Below are 21,668 nucleotides of genomic sequence, written 5' to 3' on the forward strand. Positions count from 1 at the left end.
TACATAACATTACAAATTGGGAGGGTTGACTGCACTCTTCTCAAATCAGCCGTCCAATACGGCTGATCACGACAACAAATATGGTTGATTCTTCCACCTGTGTGAATGCAGATGAGTTTTGTGTGTGCGTGTGTGTGTGTGTGTGTGTGTCCCTCCATCATTTGTATCTTCTTTTTCATGAGAATATGAGACAGATAAAAATGTCCCTGATGGATTCATAGTAGAACAAAGCAGGGCACAAGGTCATGAAATATGAATCGAAGCTGTGAGCAGCTGGAGAACTTGATGTGTGTTCTATCAGTGATACACACACATGCGCGGGCACACATACGCACACACACTTCAGTAGTGTCAGTGACATTACAAAAAAGGCAGCAAGTGGACTGCTTTAACCTTTGGCCCCGCTTTCATCGAATCCCCCCCCTGACAAGCTCAAGCACCACATGTACTGGATGTCGTCATTATATATTTTCTTTATTTCCAACTTTTTACAAATCCTGCAATTTTACAGCCACACACATACAAACGTAGAAACTAAATTCAAGTGATTATTGTCTCCCAGCTCCTACAGTTGTCAGCAAAAGAAAAAAAACAAACAAAAAAATGATGCAAAAACAAATCTAGGAGGATCTCTTGCTTTGCGAGAGAGTCCCGGGAGACAGTCTGTGAACGAGGCATGCCCACAGCAAACTACTAATAGAAACAAATAATAATAATAACAACAACAATAATAATAAAGTTCAGTTAATGAGGGGAGAAAAAACAAAGCACACACAAAAATGACAAATGAGAAAAACACATTATTAAATAAACCAGACACATTCTAATCAGTGAGTTTGAGCTTTTGACGTTGTGAAAATGCTTATTAACGGAATCCAATGATGTTTACAGTATGAACTGTTTCCAAATAAATCTGAACCAGTCATACTTAATTGAGAAATGTCACACACACAAGCAAACTATGACGTTATTTGTTTTCTTAGTATTCACTTTTTTTTCCTTCTTATGGTTTTCTTTTTAAAATTTAATCAAAGAACGTTTTGTTATTTTTTTAACAGAGGAAAATACTGTACAACCTCTTTTTTTTTCTTCTTAAAACAATAGCTGGAGGAAAATCATCTACACACATCTTTATTCCCTATATGATGGACATTTATTTCCAATGCCAAGCTCAGGAGATCATTTATAACCAGTGTGTCCACTCCTCAGTCATACATATTTGCTCAATACAAACCAGAGTGACAGATTGATAATTTAGCACTACAATAAGAGCATCGCCATGAAGTTTAAAACTTAAAATCACAGTCCATATTAGTGTTTCTTGCAAGCATGCCATTTATCTGGCACACACGTATTCTTGTTACCAAATTTTCCCATCAAAAAAAGCAAAATAAAAACCAAAACAGCTTGTTTTTTTTTTAAATAAGTCACAAAACATTTTTTGTCACACTAACATCTATTTGTGCATTAAAGCAAAGTGAACTAAAACATTTTAAAGCAAATTCCCTGTAAAAAGATATATATCATATATATATATATATATATATATATATATATAGTTTTTTTTTTTATTCCCAGATGGTAAAATGAAACTAAAAAGTGCAATAACACCCTAAAAATTCTCATTTTTGGAAGTTCACATAAATATTAAATAAAAACCTTTATAAACGGAGCTTGACTGTTACAGCCATGACAGTGAGAAGGGGGAGGAAAAAAGAAAAGAAAAAGAAACTTAACGCCATTTGAGGCAGTTTCGGTCTGTACATTTTTCCAACATTAAATACACTACCTGATGCTCCTCCCTCCTTCCCACGCTACATCTAATCAAATCTTGGACCGACCCCCCCACCCCCCACCCCTCACCAACACACACTTCCATGAATTACAGATTGATATGCTTCTCACTGACAGCAACAAAACAACATCGTAATGCAAACGGTAACAAAAATAAAGTCGTCCACCGCCACTGTTTTTGCGTCATGGTCAGCTAGTAGAAAAGTGCACTATCACACACAGAGTTAATCTCCTCCACCCAAGATGGTGGTTATCATTGTTGGGTGTGAGGAGGGGGGGTGTTAAATTACACAGGCTGCTTATTTGGTGCGCAGAATGCCAGCCCAAGTGAGGCCGAGTGAGGCTGAGCGCTTGCACGCCACTCCCAAACAAGTCCAACGTCTTAGAGAGACTTCTCATGGTGTCTCATAATAATAATAATAATAATAATAATTAGACGTAATACAGGGAAAAAAACAATCTAACATTTGAACACATCCTGTTCCTCCTTAGTGATTCACTTCCCTTTTTTTGTTTTTTTTGTTTTTTAGAACGTGTGCTCGGCCCGGCAGGTGACGTGGGCATAGTTCCTTTTCTTTCGTCACACACTGACATAGATCGTTATAGAGAGAGATTTGTTGTTGTTGTTTTTTTCACACAAAAACGTGAAAAATAAAAATAGAAATAAATTAAAGTCAAACATGCACGCACACAAAAAGACTGATGTGTAGTAAAATGCTTTACATTGCCGCTCCCGCGTGGAAACCGGGGCCCAATTCCATGTGTTCATATTTTTTAATGCATTATTGAATTCATAATGTTGGTCATCTTGTAAACATCATCATCAATCATATTTGGGCCGCCATCTTTTTGCTTTTATTGTCATGGTTGCCGTTTCTTGTAGTCATGTGAAGTCTGCAAACATGATGAATGAGGCCTCTTTCGTTCTTGTTTGTTCATCGGACATCGGGTTGCTTCCCCCGAGTTTTTCTTCACGGGTTGCCATCTTGTTTTTCCAGTTGGGAAGCGCCAGTGTGGTTAACGGAAGCATCGAAACTCTCGCCGTTGTCTTTCTCCTCTTCGGGCTCTGCCGCCGAATCGTCATTCGAGTCGGTGTTGAGCTCTTCCTCGTCGTCGTCGTCCTCCTCTTCGTCCTCCTCGTCCTCGGCCCGCGCCTCCTCCTCGGGCGACAGGTCGTCCTCGGCCTCGCCGGATGTTCCGGTGGTGTCGTCGTGAGCCGCCATCATGCCCAGTGGCGCGTTGTGGACCGGCGTGCGTCGCGCCACCTCCTGGTGGATCTTCTTGCTAAGGTCCAGCGAGTCGTTGAGACCCAGACCGGCGGCGTTCTTGAGAAAGAACAGGGAGCTGCTGGTGTCTGTGCCCAAGTTGAGGGAGCCGTCCAGGCTGATGGAGGACGGCGGGTACGGGTGGTTGTACTCCGGCCTGCCGCCTCCGCTGGAGTAGAGCATGCAGGGGTTGTTGACGGGGTGGGTGAGTACGCGGGATGCACTAAGAGCGGTGGAGGCTTGAAGGCTGGCGGAGGAGGCCAGGTGGTGCATGGTTTCGGGTTTGGGCGAGACGGACGGCAGCTCGCCCCGTTCCTGCTTCTCGTGCTTGCGCTTGTGCGAGTCCATCTGGGACATCCCTACCACCGTGTGCTTACATTCAGGGAAGGTGCAGTGGAAGTGGGAGCACTTGAGCTTGTACTTGCAGTCGGGGACCTCGCAGTCGACGCTGGAGCTGAACTGGCAGAATCCGGCGGCGCTGATCACGTCCTGCTTGCCGTGGTGCTTGCGGTGAGCCGTCACCTTGGTGCTGTCGGTGCAGCGGAAGCCGCAGCGCAGGCAGTGGAAGTGGGTGCTGTTGCCCGAGAACTGGCAATCCAGGAAGTTGCAGCTCAGCGTGGACTTGAACCTCTTGAAGTCGTCCAGGACCAGGTTGTCCACGCGGTCGTGGTGCTGGGCGTGCTTGTACATGTGGGTGCGGCCGCAGAACTTGTAGCCGCAGTTCTCGCGGGTGCAGTGGTAGTGGGTCACCTTCAGGGAGAACTGGCAGCTGGAGTCCTTGCAGTTCTCGTACAGGTCGTAGCGCCGGAAGCCCTCCAGCATCATGCCCTCGTCCAGCATCTTACGCGAGGACGCCGTCTTGCGGCGCTTGCCGAACGGGGACATGTCCTCGATGATCCAGAAGCGCTTCTTGGCTCCGGCGGCGGCCGGGATGGAGATGGTGTTTCCTGGAGGAAAACAACGAGAGGATGCGCATTAAAGAATAATCAGTTGCTTCTCAAAGTGAAAGCCACAAACGAGATAATCACATTGTGAGATCTTCCTGGTTGCAACGCTAATGTCCCACCTTACTCAGCCAGAAGTGGTTCACAGCTGAGTAAGCACAGAGAGCCACAAATTTCTACTCCTAATTCCCATCATGATTCCATGAGGGAGGAAAGTGAGAGATTGACTTTGGAACATGACACTTTTACAGGGTGTCTCTTGCCTCCAAACAGAGACGGGACTGGGGGTCCTAACCGGCCCTCTCATCCGCGTGTTATTTTATGTGGGGGCGCCCACCTTCGCCAACACCCTGCGCTCACCGTTAATGATGTGATCTCTGTTCTGTAAGATGGGAAACAGTGGGCCTCCATAAAACTTGAGGCGTGATTAAAATAACCGGCTTCTTAATGGAAAATTAGATGAGGACTAAGCGTTTTTGTTTTTTTTCTTCTTGAAGACGATATCAAGTTAAATACATTATATAAACACACAAGCGCACTATTTGGACAAAAGTATTGAGACAGTAAGTAGCCCTTAATCATGTCCATCAGGGGATGGGCTAGGCTGCGTAAAGAATATTAATTCTCCATCTTGCCAAGACTATTTCACTTCATGCCAGTGCAGTTTGACACACCCAACATTTTTTAGAAAGTCTTCCCAAAAGAGTGGAAGCTGTTTTACCGCTACACACACTCTAAAAAGAGAATTGTTGAACCAATTTAAGATGACAAATTGAATTGTTGACCAACTTAAAATAAAGTTCGCTTCAAGTGATAACACACGATTGAATCAAGTTAGTCCAAAGTGAATATATTAAGCTTAAGTGATTATGAGTTCATTAAACTTAATACCTTGTATTGGAGTCACTTTGGATTAACTTAATTCAGGTGAATACATCATGTTTAATGAACTCACGATCACTTAAACTTAATATATTTACTTTGGACTAACTTAATTAAATCGTGTGTTACCACTTAAGGCGATTCTTTTTAAGTTGCTTTTTGTATAATATTTTGTGTAAATTTGTAATCTTAAATTGGTTCAACAATTCTTTTTTTTTTTAGAGCGCAGTGTGGTCTTCCGTTTTCACTTCCTGTAGATGTGCTGTCTCAATACTTTTGTCCATGTAGTGTCATAATGTAAAGCAGGGGTCACTGACATGATGCCAGGGAGCCCCCAAAGACCACATAAGTAGCCCATGGGCCTGTTTCAAAAATAGCTCACTAGAGATGGGACATTGTGATTTTCTAGGAATGTAAGTGATCATTTAAAAATGCAAAAACTGGCAGAGATTTGTAGAAATAAAGGGTTGCATATTGATATTTATCCGTTTCCTAATGATTGTGAGGAATAATTAATGTGATAAGTAGTGGTAACATAAATATAATTAATTATTAATAGGCTTTACATAATCAAGATTTGTTTTGGCCAATCTCCAATCAGCGATCAAGTTTGAAAAAAAAATATAACCGATTACAAATTTGTTCGGAAGACGGAGTAATATATCTATTTAAAAAATGTACTTACTTACTTTTTTTACTTTTACTTTTACACAACAGTCAACCGCTGCCATTTGCAGGTGATAGAAACTGGCCCGGCCCGGTGAATAGCAAAAACACACTTATGATTGACACCAATTGAAATAAATGTCATATCTTATTTCGCGGAGCCGATCAATGATGTCATTGATCAATCAAGCAAATGAAGACATAGCAGCCAATCACCGATTTTGTATAAAAATAAAAATATCGTCTGATCAAATCGCTGTAAATTCTAATAATAACATGAATTCATTTGTTTCAGAAGTGTGTGTCAAACTGGTAGACTCTATTATAGATTATTCCATCAATTAATTAAATAATCAGATAAAAAATTATTTTGCATTAAATAATTAAGGTTATTCCTAATATGACTGTACAGAATGAATTGTGTAATAATCAGATTATAATAAACGATTCATAACATATCAAAATAGTTGATTAAATTGACCGATTTATTGTCAACTCATCGATTGGTTTTGACAGTTGTACTCGTAGCCCTCGGCACTAACAAGCTGCGAAGAAGTAGCTCTCCGCTACAAAAAGATGAAATGATGTAAAGCAAGTTTTTTCATCATGACTCTGAATGCATTGCTGGGAAATCTTCTTCCCACAAATTTACACATGCGGCAAGTTAAGATGACACAATGAACATGTTGCACAAAACTCAACAGTGAGTGACAGCTGCAGTGTTGTTTTGCTTCGGGGATAAGTACCTGCAGCGTCCTGCACTATAGGGACGTCATTTTTAACCGGCGACGGAGTGGCAATGATGGGGCTGTAAGCTGGTGTGTTGGTTGGCATGACAACACTCAGAGTGGCTCCCAGAGAGGCGCTGAGCAGAGAGTATGACAGACAGGATGGAGAGAGGAGGTATGGGAGCGAGGGCAGGGGTGGCCGCAGGAGAGCGGGAGACAGAGATGTAGCCTGGGCCGGCAGGCCAGCTTGAGGAACGGAAGGAGGAGGTGGAAGTGGCGGTGGAGGAAGAGGAGCAGGAGGAGGTGAGGAAGGAGGAGCGGATTGGCTAGTGTCAGCAGGGGTGGTGGGAGCAGAGGTGGTGGTGGTGGTGGTGGTGGTGGGCCAGCCTTGTCCTGGAGAGACAGGTTGACCAAAGAGGGTGAAGGGCGGGCAGGAGGGAAAGGGTTTGGGGCGCACACACCACACGCACACACACACACACACACACACACACACACACACACACACACACACACGCACACGGGTTGGGAGGTAAACAGGGAAGATAAAGATAAGAGAATGATACAAAATGAGGCCCATTCAAGACAAGTAAGCACCAGCCAGAACTACAGTGATGACCACATGGAGAAAGGTGAAATCAGAAGCAGGTATACAGTTTTTTGGGAAAATAAAAAAGATTCACCCGATGAGAAAGTTCACATCAAGCCAAGCAGAGAAGATGTATTTTATATTTAAGACATTCTGTATTTCTACCTTCATGTTGTATTTTATCTATAGTAACTTCTTAATAAGGGTTTTGATTTACACTTAAAGGGGAAGTCGTCTAAAAAAATGATTGCCATTAATATGTTCTATGCAAACCCATGATGGAAAAGCGTCAAAATTCACCTGCTTTTATCCATCTCAGGGGGCGGCCATTTTGCCACTTGTTGTCGACCGGAAATGACATCACAGTTGCACAGGCCTCAGGTAACGACCAATCACGGCTCACCTGTTCTCTGAGTTTGGAGTTTGTGACATTCGCAAGCTGTGCTGTGATTACTCGTTACCTGAACCCTAAGCAACTGCAATGGCATTTCAGTCGACAGCCAGTGTCCTATTCCACAATTTTACTCACCAAATAAAAGAGCAAACATTCCTCGATATTTTTGGGTTGACTTCCCCTTCAAGGCAAAACATCTGGTTTGTGTATTGTTTCAGTGATTTCCATAATGAGTAAAATAACAAATACAAATGATAACAATTACCAATCAGACCCAAGTAGATTTGATTCATAGCTCTATTTGAAAGAATACAGCAGCATATCGCTCTGATTTTGTAGGTTTGAACTGCCATGATGAGGGCATGCAGTGCATGATTTCATGATGATGAGTGATGCGTGACATTGCCCATCTCCGCCTGTCACACTCGTAGAGGCCCCTCCCAAGAACCTACCTGCTGGGGAGCCATCATTGCCCACAGGGGTGCTTGAGCAGCTGCGGTCTTGATTGGACGACTCGGAGGAGATGCCCAAGGGGCTGCCCCCGCCTCCCATGTAGTCGACATAATCGTCAGCTTCGTCTACGGTGGCGGAGGAGTAACTGGAAGTGATGTCAGAGTGGGCCGCCATGGCCCCCGACACCATGGCCGTGCCATGATGCATGTCATCAGTCCTCTGGCTCAGGGGCATCACCTGTAAAAATGCAAAAGCGTACATTGAAGAGAATACTGAATGCCTTTTTATTCACACGAGGTTTGCCTTTTGGAAGCTCACACTTGTTTTTACATGAGGCCTTCTGGGGAAAGGTACAAACAGAACTGGAAAATCCACATGGGAGTTCCTTTACAGTAGTATGTGGGCCACAGAGATTAAGAATGACACTTCAAACAACATCTTGAATGTCACTGAATGTTATGACATTGGAAGTATTACATTGTGGAATTTGGTAAATTTCATATTTTTTCAAAAAATCTATCTTCATCAAAAACCGATGTTGAAAATGGCTTGTCCTCTTTTGGTGACGCAAAGTTAACAGTTGAAAACTATGATGTTTTTGGGATCTCCTGAAAAGTGACGATTTTGGAGGTAAAAGGTTTTGGCCAGACGCCAGCAATATGTATGTGTATATATATATATATATATATATATATATATATATATATATATATATATATATATATATATATATATATATTAGGGGTGTGAATTGCCTAGTAGCTGGCGATTCGATTCGTATCACATTTTATAGGTCACGATTCAATACCGATTAATCCCGATACGAATCTATAAATTGATTATTGCGATTTTTTTAAACTCAAATTTAGAAAATACTAATCAGTAAACGTGTATATGTACACTGTAAGATTTGTATGAAATGTTATTTATCTGAAAATTCAGGCTTATAACTGGGCCACTGCATTTGACAAACAGGTTGTAGTCTGTTTCATGTTTGTTCGGCCGCATATCGAATTGATTCGAGAATTGCGCGTTGTAATATCGGGATATATTGTCGAATCGAGTTCATGAAATGGGATTTACGGGATAACTAACTGCCTAATGTGAAATTAGATAACATTCCAGAATATTTATGTTAGCTCTGGGCATCATAAATGGGATTAAAAATGAGTTGACTGTTTGAAGGAAGCAAATTCCATACAGCTAAATAAAATGCAATCCGTGCCATGGAAGGTTTGTGTAAGATACCTGGCACCTGCTTCCACTTGACAGGTTTTTGTGTAATTAACCTTTTGAGAATAGCATGCAGCTTGTGCCACATGCTGAGTCAGTACCTGGGATGGGACGCGATCAAAGTTCTTCCCCAGCATCCGCCTCATGTGTTTGCGTGCGTGTGACGTCATCTGGTGCTTGAGCAGGAAGGAGAACTGGCAGCCCTCGCGGATGCAGTGAAAGTGGCTGTTGACTTGGTTATATTTGCATCCTGGCAAAACACACAAAAACACCAATCCTTGTAGACTTGTACCGTCGTTATGGCGAGAAGCTGCTTTCCTTGAATATTGCCGGTGCGACAGGGGTTATATTATGATTAGATCACACAAAGTGCAATGTTTTTTTAATTTCATGATATAGCGATGGCAAAAGAGAAAGTGCACGTAGGAAGAATATTAGATCAGTGGGGTGTCACACTGAGCAAGTCAGGACTTTTGTGCACTAAACCTGTGGAGCTCTTTTATTACACTGACATGCTTTATTCAATTAGGAATTTACATAAATAAATTCTCATTTTCTGTGTGCCAATAATGCACATACACCCCTGCTAGCCAAAGTAAATACACAATTATTGCCCTATTAAATTCATTTTTCCAAGTGCCTCTGTTGTCATTTGCTCTTTTGTTCCCTTTTCTGAAACATCTTCTGCTCTTTCCTCCTGTTTTTAATCCCTAATTGCTTTATGATTTCAAATGAAATGAATGTTCCGTTTTGTGCCACCTAATCAAATACTCTTATATAAAGGCAAGCAGAAATAATTGAGTAACATGCTGGGCAGGTGCTAGCATGTCAGTAACCATGGCAGCCGGGTTTAAGAGCACCATACGTGTGTGTCATCAAACAGCACACACACGGGGCACGTTTTGAACCAGGCCAAGTTAAGCAAATAACAGTAACGCTCGTGACATGCCGTGCTTTTTGTCACACACAAACCAGGTAACATCATCTGTGGTGTTCAGTTTAATGTCGCTGCCATGGATACTGGCAAGCCATCAATTCTTTATGACTGGAGTGTTAGCCATGTTAATCCTCTCTGTTCCCCCCCACCAGCGCCGCCCCGCGCCCCCGCTCAAACAATACACTTGGCAGATCCGGCTGGGGACGAAAAACAGCTGTTTCGGGCCTGTTTTTGTTTGCTTTGTCTAAGCGTTATGAAAAGCTTGTGTAACCGCCTGAAAACACAACAACAACAAAAAACCCAGATCACTTTTAATTCATTTGCGCGTAGTGGCAACGGCGGCTGCGAGGCGCAGCTTCCCAGCGCAAACAGACTAAACCAGACAAGCCGGTTAATTAACTAACACAAACCTAATTGCTCATTTCTGACAGGGGCAAAAAGCAAGAAGAAAACAAAGCTGGATACCCACTGATGTTATTGCAGATACAGTAAGACTACCTTGGGGACCTGAGGTGTCATTGCGAGTCATAAGAAAATCAGAAAGCAACGCCCCCCCCCCCCCACCCCTCTCATTGCAACACTGCACTTTCTCTCTCTTTTGAGAGTATACCAAACATTAATGTACATCTCCAGGCATGGGAGCAAAAGCTTGATGGTCAAAGTCAAAAGAACAAGAGGTTGTCATTTTTCCACTTCAAATTAGCACCGGGGGAATCTGAGAATCAGTCGGAAGGAGACAACAAACAAACAATGAGGGTCTCCGGTATTCACTTGCGTGGCTTTTGTTCAGTTATCCAAGAGGAGACTGAGGACAGCGAGAAATCAGACGCAGCAAAGTGGAGACTGCGATGCAGAATGTCCTCACTTAAGACTTGTACAGTCTTGTACAAATACTTCGTTATTAAAGTACAATTCTCACGTATCGATACTTTTTTCATTATATGTCTAGAAATCTTCCATTTCTAACTCTGCAATGATAAAATAACATGTTTACTTTTACTCTGATACCCATACGACCTTGAACGAACCCTGACTTAAAATCAGCATCCGCTAGCGTTGCGAATGTTCACCCCTCAGTAGGATAAGGGCTTAAGTCATATCCACTAAATAATACTATTAAATACTTGTACTTCCACTTCCGGGTACTTTCACAAGACTGCCTATGACTCGGCAAGCTAACGTTAGCGTGTCATTTATTTGAGTCATCGCTAGCCGTGTATCATCAAATTTTACAATGACGTGGCAATGGCAAATTGTGGCTTATGGTATAACAGAATATAAATATAACTATTACCTTTGAAAAAGTGAAGCATTGTGCCAAACCAAATAGGTAACAAGCACTAGAGCAGTATTTCCTACCCTTTTTAGAGCCACGGTATATATTTTACATAAAAATCTTACGGAACACTACTATCACAAAAAGTATAAACCGCACGCTTATTTTATGGTGGATAAATTTTGAGGAAGATATGTTAATTGTTATACCGTCACTAAATGTTATTGGCATAGATAGATGAGCTTGGAAATAAATACGTTTCCGACCAATTAAGCCAAATCGTTACTACCACACACACAGTGGTTGGCAATCACATGACCCGTAGATGAGACTGTTTCTCACCCAGCCGCCCGCACTCCTCCCTCTTTGTGAAGTACTTGAAGCCATTGGCGGCGCGGCGCTCGGCCTTCTCGTGCTTCTTGACGTGCCACGGCAGCTTGGTGGTGATGTTGGTGACGAAGTAGCAGCCGGGACGCAGACAGTGATAGTGGCCCCGCATCCGGAACTCGCAGTGCTGCACGGACGAGACACACGTACCATTTCATGAGCTAACATCGGATGTTGTTAATATTTTTTTTAATATTTTTTTTTAAATCAATATTACTTATAGTAGTTAGTGATATGTGTGAATGCTGAGTGATAAGTGTCGTCGTAATGTCAATTTTATCCTGCTTGTTAAACTCAATAATTCCATGACGACTTCAAAGAGAAGCTCATGATGTCATAGCATTTCCAGAACAAAATCATAGCAATTACTAAGTATCACATGGACGATAGAATGATCTACTATGCTGTATTGTATTCATCAACGTTAACCACCAGTCCTTAATTCAGATCTGCTCACCGCCTTTATGAGGAATATTTGCATGATATCTGGTGATTGCAATGATATCTTGTGATGTATTAACGCCTGTGATCGCCTTCATTGCCTTGATTGGCATTTCAGTTTGGCAACAGCACAACAACAACATTTCTGATTTCAATTTCTAGACCGATTGCTCCCTCTTGGAACAGGGCCACTCTCTAAGAAGAAGCAGAAGAAGGCGTCACCCCTCCTCTCTAACATGTCTGTACACCACCATCTGTTGGTGAGGCCCACATCCCAAAGGACCGAGCCAAATAAGATCTGCTCGGTTCAGGAGATGGAAGCTCGGGGAGGAGGGGTGAGGGGCAGGAGGGGGGGTTGCCTTTGTGAAAGGGGTGATTTTCGACACATTAATGAATTCATTTAAACGGTTTTCCAAATACGGGCTCATGAGAGCAGGCAGGGGCTGCCATTTAGGTTTCATTTGCAAAGCATTGCGCTGATTTTTGCCCTATTCCAGACAGCCTTGTTTACTGTGCCAGTGACAATGATTTATTGGGTAATATCAGCTAAATTGGCCTTTTCTGAGAGGAGAATGCGGCAGTCAAAATGACATTATTGACATATAAACAGGCATTACTGGGGTGACTTGACTGTCTTTTTCAGCTGAGATGGAAGGCGGCGAGCCGCGCTTGTGAAAGCCTTGAGTCCAATCACCTCAAATAGTGCCGTAATGGGCAGCATACTTCATGCTTAGAAAACACTGGCAGAGGGGCTGACAGCAGGTATCATTGCAGTGCACTCACCTGGTTGGGACACAGACACTGAAGGGAGTAATAGGAAAACTGGTCGCGGACGTTGACCAGGTTGTTGCTGGGGTTGATGTGGTCCAAACAGTGGGACTCGGCCTTGCCGGACGTCTTGCACACGTACTTGCAATTCCCGAACAAGCAGTGGAAGTGGAACTTGTTTGAGTATTTGCAGTCTGTTGCCAAACAGGGATCACTGGATGAAAAAAAAATACAATTAATGAAAGATTTTAAAATGGCATGGAAAGAGAAATATATTGTACAAATAAAACTCCAAGTACTAGGAAGTGCAGAATTTTTGCATCTCCGTTTCAGTAAAATTAGGCATTAACATTGCATCACCAAAAAAAGAGAGCAAGGCCTTTTTGACTCTTTAGATTGGTTGAACAATAATTTGTAAAAACTAGAGAATACAATTTCTAGAGAAAATGCGTGTGAAGGCTGAGAGGTTCAATGAAAAAATGAAAAAAAGGATATTGAATGACTTGCAATGAGCCAAACAGTTTGAAGTCGGAATGGTTTGAATCAGTTAATAAAATCTAAAAGATGGCTTTTATTTAGAATTTTTGAAAAAAATATTGCGGAAGGGATCAATTGAGCAGTTTAAAATTGGAACAGTTTGATCGGTTGGTAAAAAAAAAGTAGAAATTAGAGGAGAAAAACTACTATGTTTGGCTTTTATTTTGTTATTTAGAAATACTTTCATTTTTAGCATTTATTTAAAAAAAATGTTTTTATTTTTTTGATTAGCTGAACAGTTGGAACAATTTGAGAAAAAAATCATATTTTTTTGCTTTTATTTTAAAATTTTGAAATATTTTAATATTTGGCATTTATTTTCAAATTTTGAGAGAAAATAGTTTTTGGGATTAGCTGTATAGGTTGAAATTGGAGCAGTTTGAATCTGTCAAAACATGTTGAAATTAGAGGAGAAAACAAAAAAATCTTATTTTTTGGCTTTCATTTTGAAATTTTGAAGAAATTCAAATTCCAATGTAACAATGGGAACAATGTAAATATATAATGTTGAAATATGCCATTGGGATTGAAAGGTGAATTTTTGGTTAAAAATTGTTTAATTTGGGGGGAAAATGTAATGAGAAAAAAGTAGTCCTGAACAGTATTATTTTTGGAGAGTATTGAAATTGGAATGGCGTGAATCTGACCGGAAAAATTAAAATAAATAAGTGATTAATATAAAATTGTTATTTTTGGGGGGTGAAAATTTAGGAAAATTACTGTGAATAATGTGACAATTTTGGAATGTGTGAATGTTAAATGTGCCTTTGGAAAAGAATAGGGACATTTTGGGTGGAAAAACACAACATTTGGGGAAACCCCTAAATTTTTGGAATAAGAAAAATTGATTCCCGGAAGTGGAATGGTGACAATTGGTCACACAATGTGGAAGGAGTAGCAGGACAAAAAAGTGCAAGAAATAAAATAAAATAACAAAGTTAATGGTGTAGAATAACGCGTGTGCCTTCAGCCTTCACACAATAGCACTCACGTGGGGACTGACCAGCAGTACTGATTTGTGAAAATATATTAAATTGACCAAATTAGGCCACAGGATGTTTTTAGTAGATGATCCTCTGCCAATGTATTCTTGTGTGAACTCTAATCCTTTGCAGACAATGTCTGTCTGAAGAATGTCTTAACAGATACTGCCTAACAACTTTATGTAATTTTCAAGGCAAAACAGCATTTTCAGCTCAGCATATCAGTCATGTTTGTAAAATGCATTGCTGCAGGCCACAGAATTGTTTGAGAGCACCATTACAGTTTGCGTGCGCGTGTGCATGAAAATTGAAGCTCATGCAGGGAAGGCATTGTGGAAGATAGTCTAGCTATGCGCAGAATTCAGCGTTTTAGTTCCCCTACTCATTTCTAACATGTCAAGCAAATGTTTGTCATACTTTTCCTGGAACTGCAGAAAACCAGGTTTGACTTGCGGCTTTGAATTCTCCAGCGAGGTGGTGGCCAGAGGGGAGTTGGCTGGCAGGTTGGGCATGGAGGCCGGCATCTGGGGGATGCTGCCGGTCAGCTGCTTCCAGGCCAGCAGGGAGGGAGGAGGGGAGCTGTAGCCCCCGGAGGAGGGGAGATGCGCCACATCCATGGAGGGGTTGTTGGCCATGGAGACGGGGGCAGCGGGCCGCAGAGGACCCCCCTCGCCGGACACTTTGCCCTCACCGAACGGAGGCTCTGACTTCACTTTCAGAGTGGCTCGCAGGTGGAAACTAAAAACACAGGAGCTTGTTTTTTGAGGCTGATCAAATATATTTTCAAAGATTTCACCGATGCAGCACATACTTTGCATGTTTTATGGCTCCGTCCACAGTACTGAAGAGAGCGCCACAGTCCTCTACCAGACAGTGAAAGTGTACTTTTTGGAGGAAGTCACACTGAGCCTCGCAGAAGTCATCGGTGTCAAACCTTTACGTAGACAGAGAGGAAACCATTTACAACAAACAACACAACTGACGTCACCTCTCTAACTTTAGTATTACACCTCAAATCGATTTAGATTCCCATCAGAGGAAGACGGAAGAAAAAAAATGAGGGGGTTATCCTGTGATACATATGAGCAGGACATTATTGCTACTACATTGACGATAAGAAGCACAAAATGGTATACAAAATATTTTGAAAAATTAGTTAGTTTTAATTAGTTTTCGGGGTGTTTAGTTTTTATTAGTTTGAATTATTTCTAAAATACTTATTTGTAGTTAGTTTTAGTTTCATTATTAGTTGTTTCTTTTAAAGAAAAAAAAGTGTATTACTTGTGTGCAATATTTAAAAAACACCATGGTAAATTAAATCGAAAAAGCAGGTAAGCCGAGCCATTGGAACCAAAAGTCAAGCATGAAAAATTGTCGCCAAGGAGCGACGTCATCTGAAAGTGCTTTTCTATTGGCTGCTGCTAGATGACGTCACTTCTGCGTGACACACTTTCAGACGTCCTTATTCCGGTTGATATCAAAATCGACTTAAAATCACATTTAAAATCATCCCCAAAGGCTCATGCATTAAATTAATTACCAAAGACTGAAACCAAGGACATTTTCTCAATAGTTATAGTTAGTTTTGTAAATATAAAATGTAGTTTCGGTTAGTTTTCCTTTTTTAAAAAGCGTTTTCGTTTTTATTTTATTTCGTTAACAAAATTGTTTTTGGAATTTTAGTTTTAGTTTTTTCGTCAGTTTTCGTTGAATAAAATAACCTTGGTTCTACGCATCCAGCTCTGCTCTCTCAATTAAGGTTTCTCAGTCAAGCTGTCTCCGTCAAGTGTTTTCTTCGAGGCCATCTGAATCTAGCCCTGTTCTGTGTTGTTACTTTGTATTTTTGTAAATAACGACTGTTTTCCAACTCCCGTGTCTTGTCTGCAATTATGTCCTAACTCTGCACGTCACATGTCAACAAATTTTAAAAGTAGTGCTGCGATAATGAGTGACATTTACATCAATGACAAGACCAACAACTCAATAAAATTGGGACTAAAAAGTCAGTTAATGTAATTACAATCTGACCACGAGTCTCTGCCAAATTTTTCTTTTCTTACCTGCGGAGGTAAGTCCTCCAGATCTCGCTGGGTTTGTCTACCTGGGGCCTCTTCAGAACTTGGCTCAGGTACTGGGCCGCCTCCGGGTTCTCGCCGGCCTGGCCGGCCTCCAGCTCCGTCTTCAGGTGCATGGCGTTAAAGAGTGCAGGGTTCACCTGTGACATCTACAATAAGACAGGCAGTGTAAAACTAACAGGCGGGAGAGTTGACACACTCGCACAATTTGGCGAGGGGAGAAAAGCGCAAACGGATTTACAAACGTTCAGCTTTTCGCTTGAGAGCAGGCCAGGAGCGCTTGCCAAGCGTCCTCCGGGACCGATTGTTAACCCTTTAATGTGATGCGGGGGCTTGAATAAACCCCCCAAAAGGCAACCTAGCAAGCTTTTTAAGCTTTTTGGCCATAATGATGACATAGGGGAAATTGTATGGGGAAGAAGGTCTTGAAACAGTTGCCCATGTGTAAAAAGAAATGGGGGGGCTGACCTGTGATTAATATGATGGAAGACATTGTTCATTTTAATCTTCACAACACACACACATTCAAATTTCCATAGCCTAAAATTTGCACTAGCTAAAAAATGAGTAGCACCTCCCTCTTCTTTTCAACGGTAGCGTTTTAATCATATCATTTATAAACTGTGGATAAATGCAGAGCCAGACAGGGCAAGGAGAAGAAGCATAAAGGGGAAGAAAAAAAATGGAGCCCCGAGTTCAAAACAGCTCATCAGAAAACAAACATCACTATATATCTGGGGTAGCAGCCAGCTACTACTTCATTATATTAATTTGTGTGAGGTGCGATGGAAATTACAGCGTGTGAAAAATGGCTGGAAAATTTAAATGATACAAACTCATCTTATTAGCGGTGAAACATTAAAAAACAAACAGGCCCCGCCGTGTGCCGCTAATTTGTCTTGGGATGAAAGGGCTTTGATGGATGGGTCTTACCTTATTCATAAGCGAGGATAAAAGAGATGCATTCCCTGGTACAGCATGTCCATTTGATTCATTACTGGAACAAGGAAAATGAACAATGTTTAGTAAAGATTTGCATGAGAACAGTAAATATTACTATTTATCATGTAAGGTGTGCCAGTGTAATGAAGATGAAAACACTGTCTTGTTAAAAAAACAACAACAACTGAGTTGAAGGTTTACGCAAACATTTTTCTCAGCCAAAAACTGAGACACGAGAAGATTTGAATAAATGGAGTGTTTCTGATAAACAATCGTGTCCTGTTCAATCAGTCAAAGTTGTTATTTGCAATGTTCACACTTTGCAAAAAACACTTGGGACTCGTGTACCTGTTGTCTTTCTTGCTCAGGTCCAAACTGTGTTCCTGTGTGGACTGATGTGGGGCCCCTGAGGAGGCTTCCACCGGCTCCTGCTTCACTTGAGCCAGATTAAACTGGCCGAGCGAGGCCGTCTGCCCGCTCCCTGACAATCAAGGAGAAACAACAACGTTATTGTTGGTCAGCACTATTATCCCATGACGAGAACCAATCTGACTTCTGTCCTGGCCCGAAAAGAGAACTGGGAGTGATAATTATTGTGAAATTATGTCAGGCCGTCAAGCCTTTTAAATGGTGATTGAGAGGCGGGCAGTATGAGGGAAAAAGACTCCTTTTTCTGAAGCACTTGTCACAACTCATTTGCCGGGCTGCCTCTTAACTGGTCATTAAGTGAGATGCTAATGCTGAGGGAAAGTGGCAGCCTCAGATTGGACACCCCCCAACCCTAGCCGCTTCCTTGTCGGCCTGGCGACGTGCTGCAGCCAATACTGCTGAGCGTACCCACGAGGAACGGGGGTGTTATGCCGGTCAGATTGGAGATGACAGCCAATCAGATCGGTTCAAACAAAGCGACCTCTTGCTTGCATTCTGATCCAAATAGGTTATGTGGAAGATTCTGCAAGGGAGGAGTACACTGAAGACATTTTCAACGGCATTCAGTTGAGTGCGGACCTCTGCCAAGCCTAAAGAAATTATCATTTGGACCAACAGCCAATTGTATACTTTCGTCTAGTTTCTGTAAATGTCTCCTATGAGTCATGATTTAGTCATTGAAAATCTAAAAATTCTTAATCAGCATCTTTTCCCACAAAATGTTATTGGTCTATGCACCAACCCAATGTAAAATAAAAAGTAAATACCGATTCCTCAAACACTAGCCTAAACAGTCGTTTAAGTGTTTCTTGCATTAAAGAGTTCATGTCTGAGCCCATTTCATCTGTAGTGCTAACCGAAACTGCAGCACAAACAGAGCCACAAACCAGTCTCTAATCAACAATAAAAGTGAAATTTTGAATGAGAACTTTTCTTAACAATGTTTTGTATGCGCTCCCACTAGTCTAAACATGTCATTTTCATTCCTATTTTGTTTGTGGAATATCCACCCATTTTTACCACTTAGTCCTACCGCTTACTCGCCGTTGGGAAAAGAAAGCCACCAGCAGCCATCTTGTGTTGCCACTCCCTAAGCTTGCCGAACTTGAATGCAGTGAGTTCTCTGTCACATTTTCACATTATTTTCTGTCTCCACGGCAATAATGCCACTGCATATGGCTGTATTACTAGTAAGTCATCAAAGTTGTCAGTAACAGTGGCAACAAAAGATTGCTGCCTTCTGGCTTCAGCCAAGAGGGAGCTATTGATACTCCATTCATATATAAGTCCGCGTTTTTTATCCATCTCAGGGGGCGGCCATTTTGCTGCCAACTAAAAATGACATCACAGTTGCAAAGGGCTCAGGTAGCGACCAATCACAGCTCGCCTGTTTTCTGAGTTTGGTCATGTGACGTTCATAAACTGAGCCACGATTGGTCATGGCCTAAGCCCTGAGCCACTTTGCTGTCACTGTTAGTCGACAAGAAGTGGCAAAACTTAAAACACAATGTTAATCAGAATACTGTGTTTAGACAAGTGGGGCTGCATAGAACATATTGTAAAGACAGTTTTTAGATTAATTTCTTCTTTAACTGTATATCATTTTGTTCAATATTATTATGAACATACTTTGAACACAAACCAACTTATTAACTAGAGGCTTCCAACCACTATATGAGGAAATGTGAACACTAACAAAATATAACTGCCAAGAAAATATAACCTACTTGGTGGAGGTAATAAACAAAGACCAGAGGGACAATGTAAGGCAGAAATGTTGACTGGAAGATGAACTCTCTCCCCCCAATCCTCAAGGGATTGAAATATTAATTTGTCCCGGGGCGATGTAGGAAAGCGGAGGCTTTTGGAAGACAATAAGTGGCATTTTATCTGCAAAAAGGGGAGCGCGGAAGGCATGGGCCCAGCCCCCCTGGTGTCGCCTCCTAGACACCAAAACATCAAAACACCAGCAGGGTTTTGGAATCTGGTAAGGAATTGGGGCTTGTGTTGAGGGATTGTGACAGGCAAGGTCATGGGCAGCCAAGTGTGCGCCCTTGGCTTCACCCTGGTTAGGACAGTCTCTCTTTTTTCTTTTTTTTTTACTGCTGGGGAGAAAAGAAGAACAAACATACGTGAGATGGGAGGGCGGACATGACCATGATCCGCCCGCCCCCTCCCTCCACTTGGTGCTACAAGATGACCCAGAGACATATCAGGCAGAATAGAAGTCGAAAGGCCAGTCTTGGGCCTTGTCAGCTAAAAGCTCGGAGATGGGCAAGTGTCAATGTCAGTTCATCTTAACAATGGCTGTGGTTGGAGGGGATTGTTGGTGAGGGGTGGGCGCCACTCAAGAAGAATGCAGTCATAATTTTACGTCTACTTTGAGGTCATGAAGGCTCGCAAAGTCCAAGCCTTCCCCACCCCCAACTTGATCACAGCGCACACAAAATTAACTAGCCAGCCTTGTCACTGACAATTAAATCAGCCCAAATGAGAGGCGACTTTAGAGAGAAGCCATTCGCTATGTGATCCACACATGATCACCAGGCAGATTAAAGAATTCTTTCAAAATCTCCCAGGATAAATTGACTGTTTAGGGTGGATGAAAGTGCAAACATCTCTTGTTCTGTTTCAAATCATTATGGGTTTTTTTCTTTCCCAAAGAGGGAGTACAAATGAGTTTGACTCAAAGCAGCTTCTTTCTGGAAATTATCCAGGAATAATGTACCGCCATGTAATTGCGCTGGATAAGATACAGAGCTTGCGAAAGATCATTTGTACAGTGTGTCTAATTAGTGAACCTTTCATATACTCGAATCTCTGAGCAAAACACGCAGGGGTAAATTAGAGAGGAACATTAATTAAAAACAGTCAAAGTAGAAGAAAAAAAAGCTCATTGTCATACTGCAAATGCAATGTTTGAAGAGGCTCAATGAAAATGGCCACGAGGACATTTACTTTTTCTTTTTTTTAAGAGAAGCAGAAACCACTTCCTCCAACATTTTAGCCCAAAAATCACACATTGATGAGACAAATGCGAGAAGCGAAACCACAGCTAACGCGACGCCCACCCCCATCCCCCATCCTGTGCCTGCACTCGACCTTAGATGTGATACATGTTTCATGCTAAACAGCAGAGAAATGTGAGCTGATGCCTCTCTCTGGGCCATAAAGAGGGGTGGTGAAGGCACCATCTGTGGAGGCCCCGCCCTCAGCGGGGGCCCCCTTCCAAGCAATACCTGCTAGAAGCGCGGAGGTGGAGCTCAGCCTGACAGCCTGGGCTGGGCTCAAGCCCCCCAGAGCAAGCGCCCCGATGATCTCCCATGAAGCACCACCAGGAATTGTAATCCTTCCCATTTTCAACATCCGGACGCACGCTCAGTTGCAGCCCCCAACTTCCATCATGCACCCCACCTGTTCTGGCTCAGCACAGGAGGTCCCACTAGGGCAACATTTAAGACAACACTGTGCGGTTCTTTATCAATTAAACGCTTTAACTTGCTTTTCATTTTCTTTTTCATGGGCTTGGTTGAGCACAATATGATAAACACAAACACGGCAATTACCTCTCAAAGCGTATGTGGATTTTGTTTATGCTAAATAGATATTGACATGTTTTTGTGGGAATTTCAAAAAACGTGACTTTGCTGATGCGTGCAAGTGTGTGGGTGTGTGTGATCTTGTATTAATGGAAGGAGGAAAATCTCTCAGCTGTCATTTCTGCTTGGCTGATTTGTGTTGTTTTTTGCCAGAATTCAGTTTGCTTGGAGCTCACAAAAAAATAACATGATTTTTTGTTCTTGTTTTTTTTTTTCACCGCTTAATTTGATTCCACCTCCATTTGCGTGGAACGGGCGTAGACAGATTCAGATAAGAGGGCTGATGATGAGGAACCACCTTCCACACAGGCCCACAGGAGCTCGCCTCCCCCCACCCCCACTTTCG

General features: G+C 42.1%; 1 protein-coding gene across 5 annotated transcripts in view; it reads right to left on the reverse strand.

Moving 5' to 3' along the window:
• Positions 1-453: 453 nt before the first annotated feature.
• casz1 (castor zinc finger 1) overlaps positions 454-21,668 on the reverse strand; it is a 207,482-nt gene continuing 186,267 nt past the window's right edge. For 3 of the 5 annotated variants that reach the window (XM_077542746.1, XM_077542737.1, XM_077542742.1), the window contains 11 exons: positions 17,643-17,775; positions 17,286-17,349; positions 16,338-16,501; positions 15,089-15,211; positions 14,695-15,015; positions 12,773-12,971; positions 11,504-11,675; positions 9,050-9,198; positions 7,715-7,952; positions 6,298-6,672; positions 454-4,006 (listed from right to left, as the gene is read on the reverse strand). In XM_077542746.1, coding sequence (XP_077398872.1) covers positions 2,766-4,006; positions 6,298-6,672; positions 7,715-7,952; positions 9,050-9,198; positions 11,504-11,675; positions 12,773-12,971; positions 14,695-15,015; positions 15,089-15,211; positions 16,338-16,501; positions 17,286-17,349; positions 17,643-17,775 — 3,179 coding nt within the window. In that variant the 3' untranslated portion in view covers positions 454-2,765. The remainder of the gene's footprint in view (positions 4,007-6,297; positions 6,673-7,714; positions 7,953-9,049; positions 9,199-11,503; positions 11,676-12,772; positions 12,972-14,694; positions 15,016-15,088; positions 15,212-16,337; positions 16,502-17,285; positions 17,350-17,642; positions 17,776-21,668) is intronic. The other 2 variants (XM_077542754.1, XM_077542762.1) reach the window with 1 other exon arrangement.

This window comes from Vanacampus margaritifer, chromosome 1 (genome assembly GCF_051991255.1).
Source record: "Vanacampus margaritifer isolate UIUO_Vmar chromosome 1, RoL_Vmar_1.0, whole genome shotgun sequence".
Taxonomy (NCBI): Eukaryota; Metazoa; Chordata; class Actinopteri; order Syngnathiformes; family Syngnathidae; genus Vanacampus; species Vanacampus margaritifer.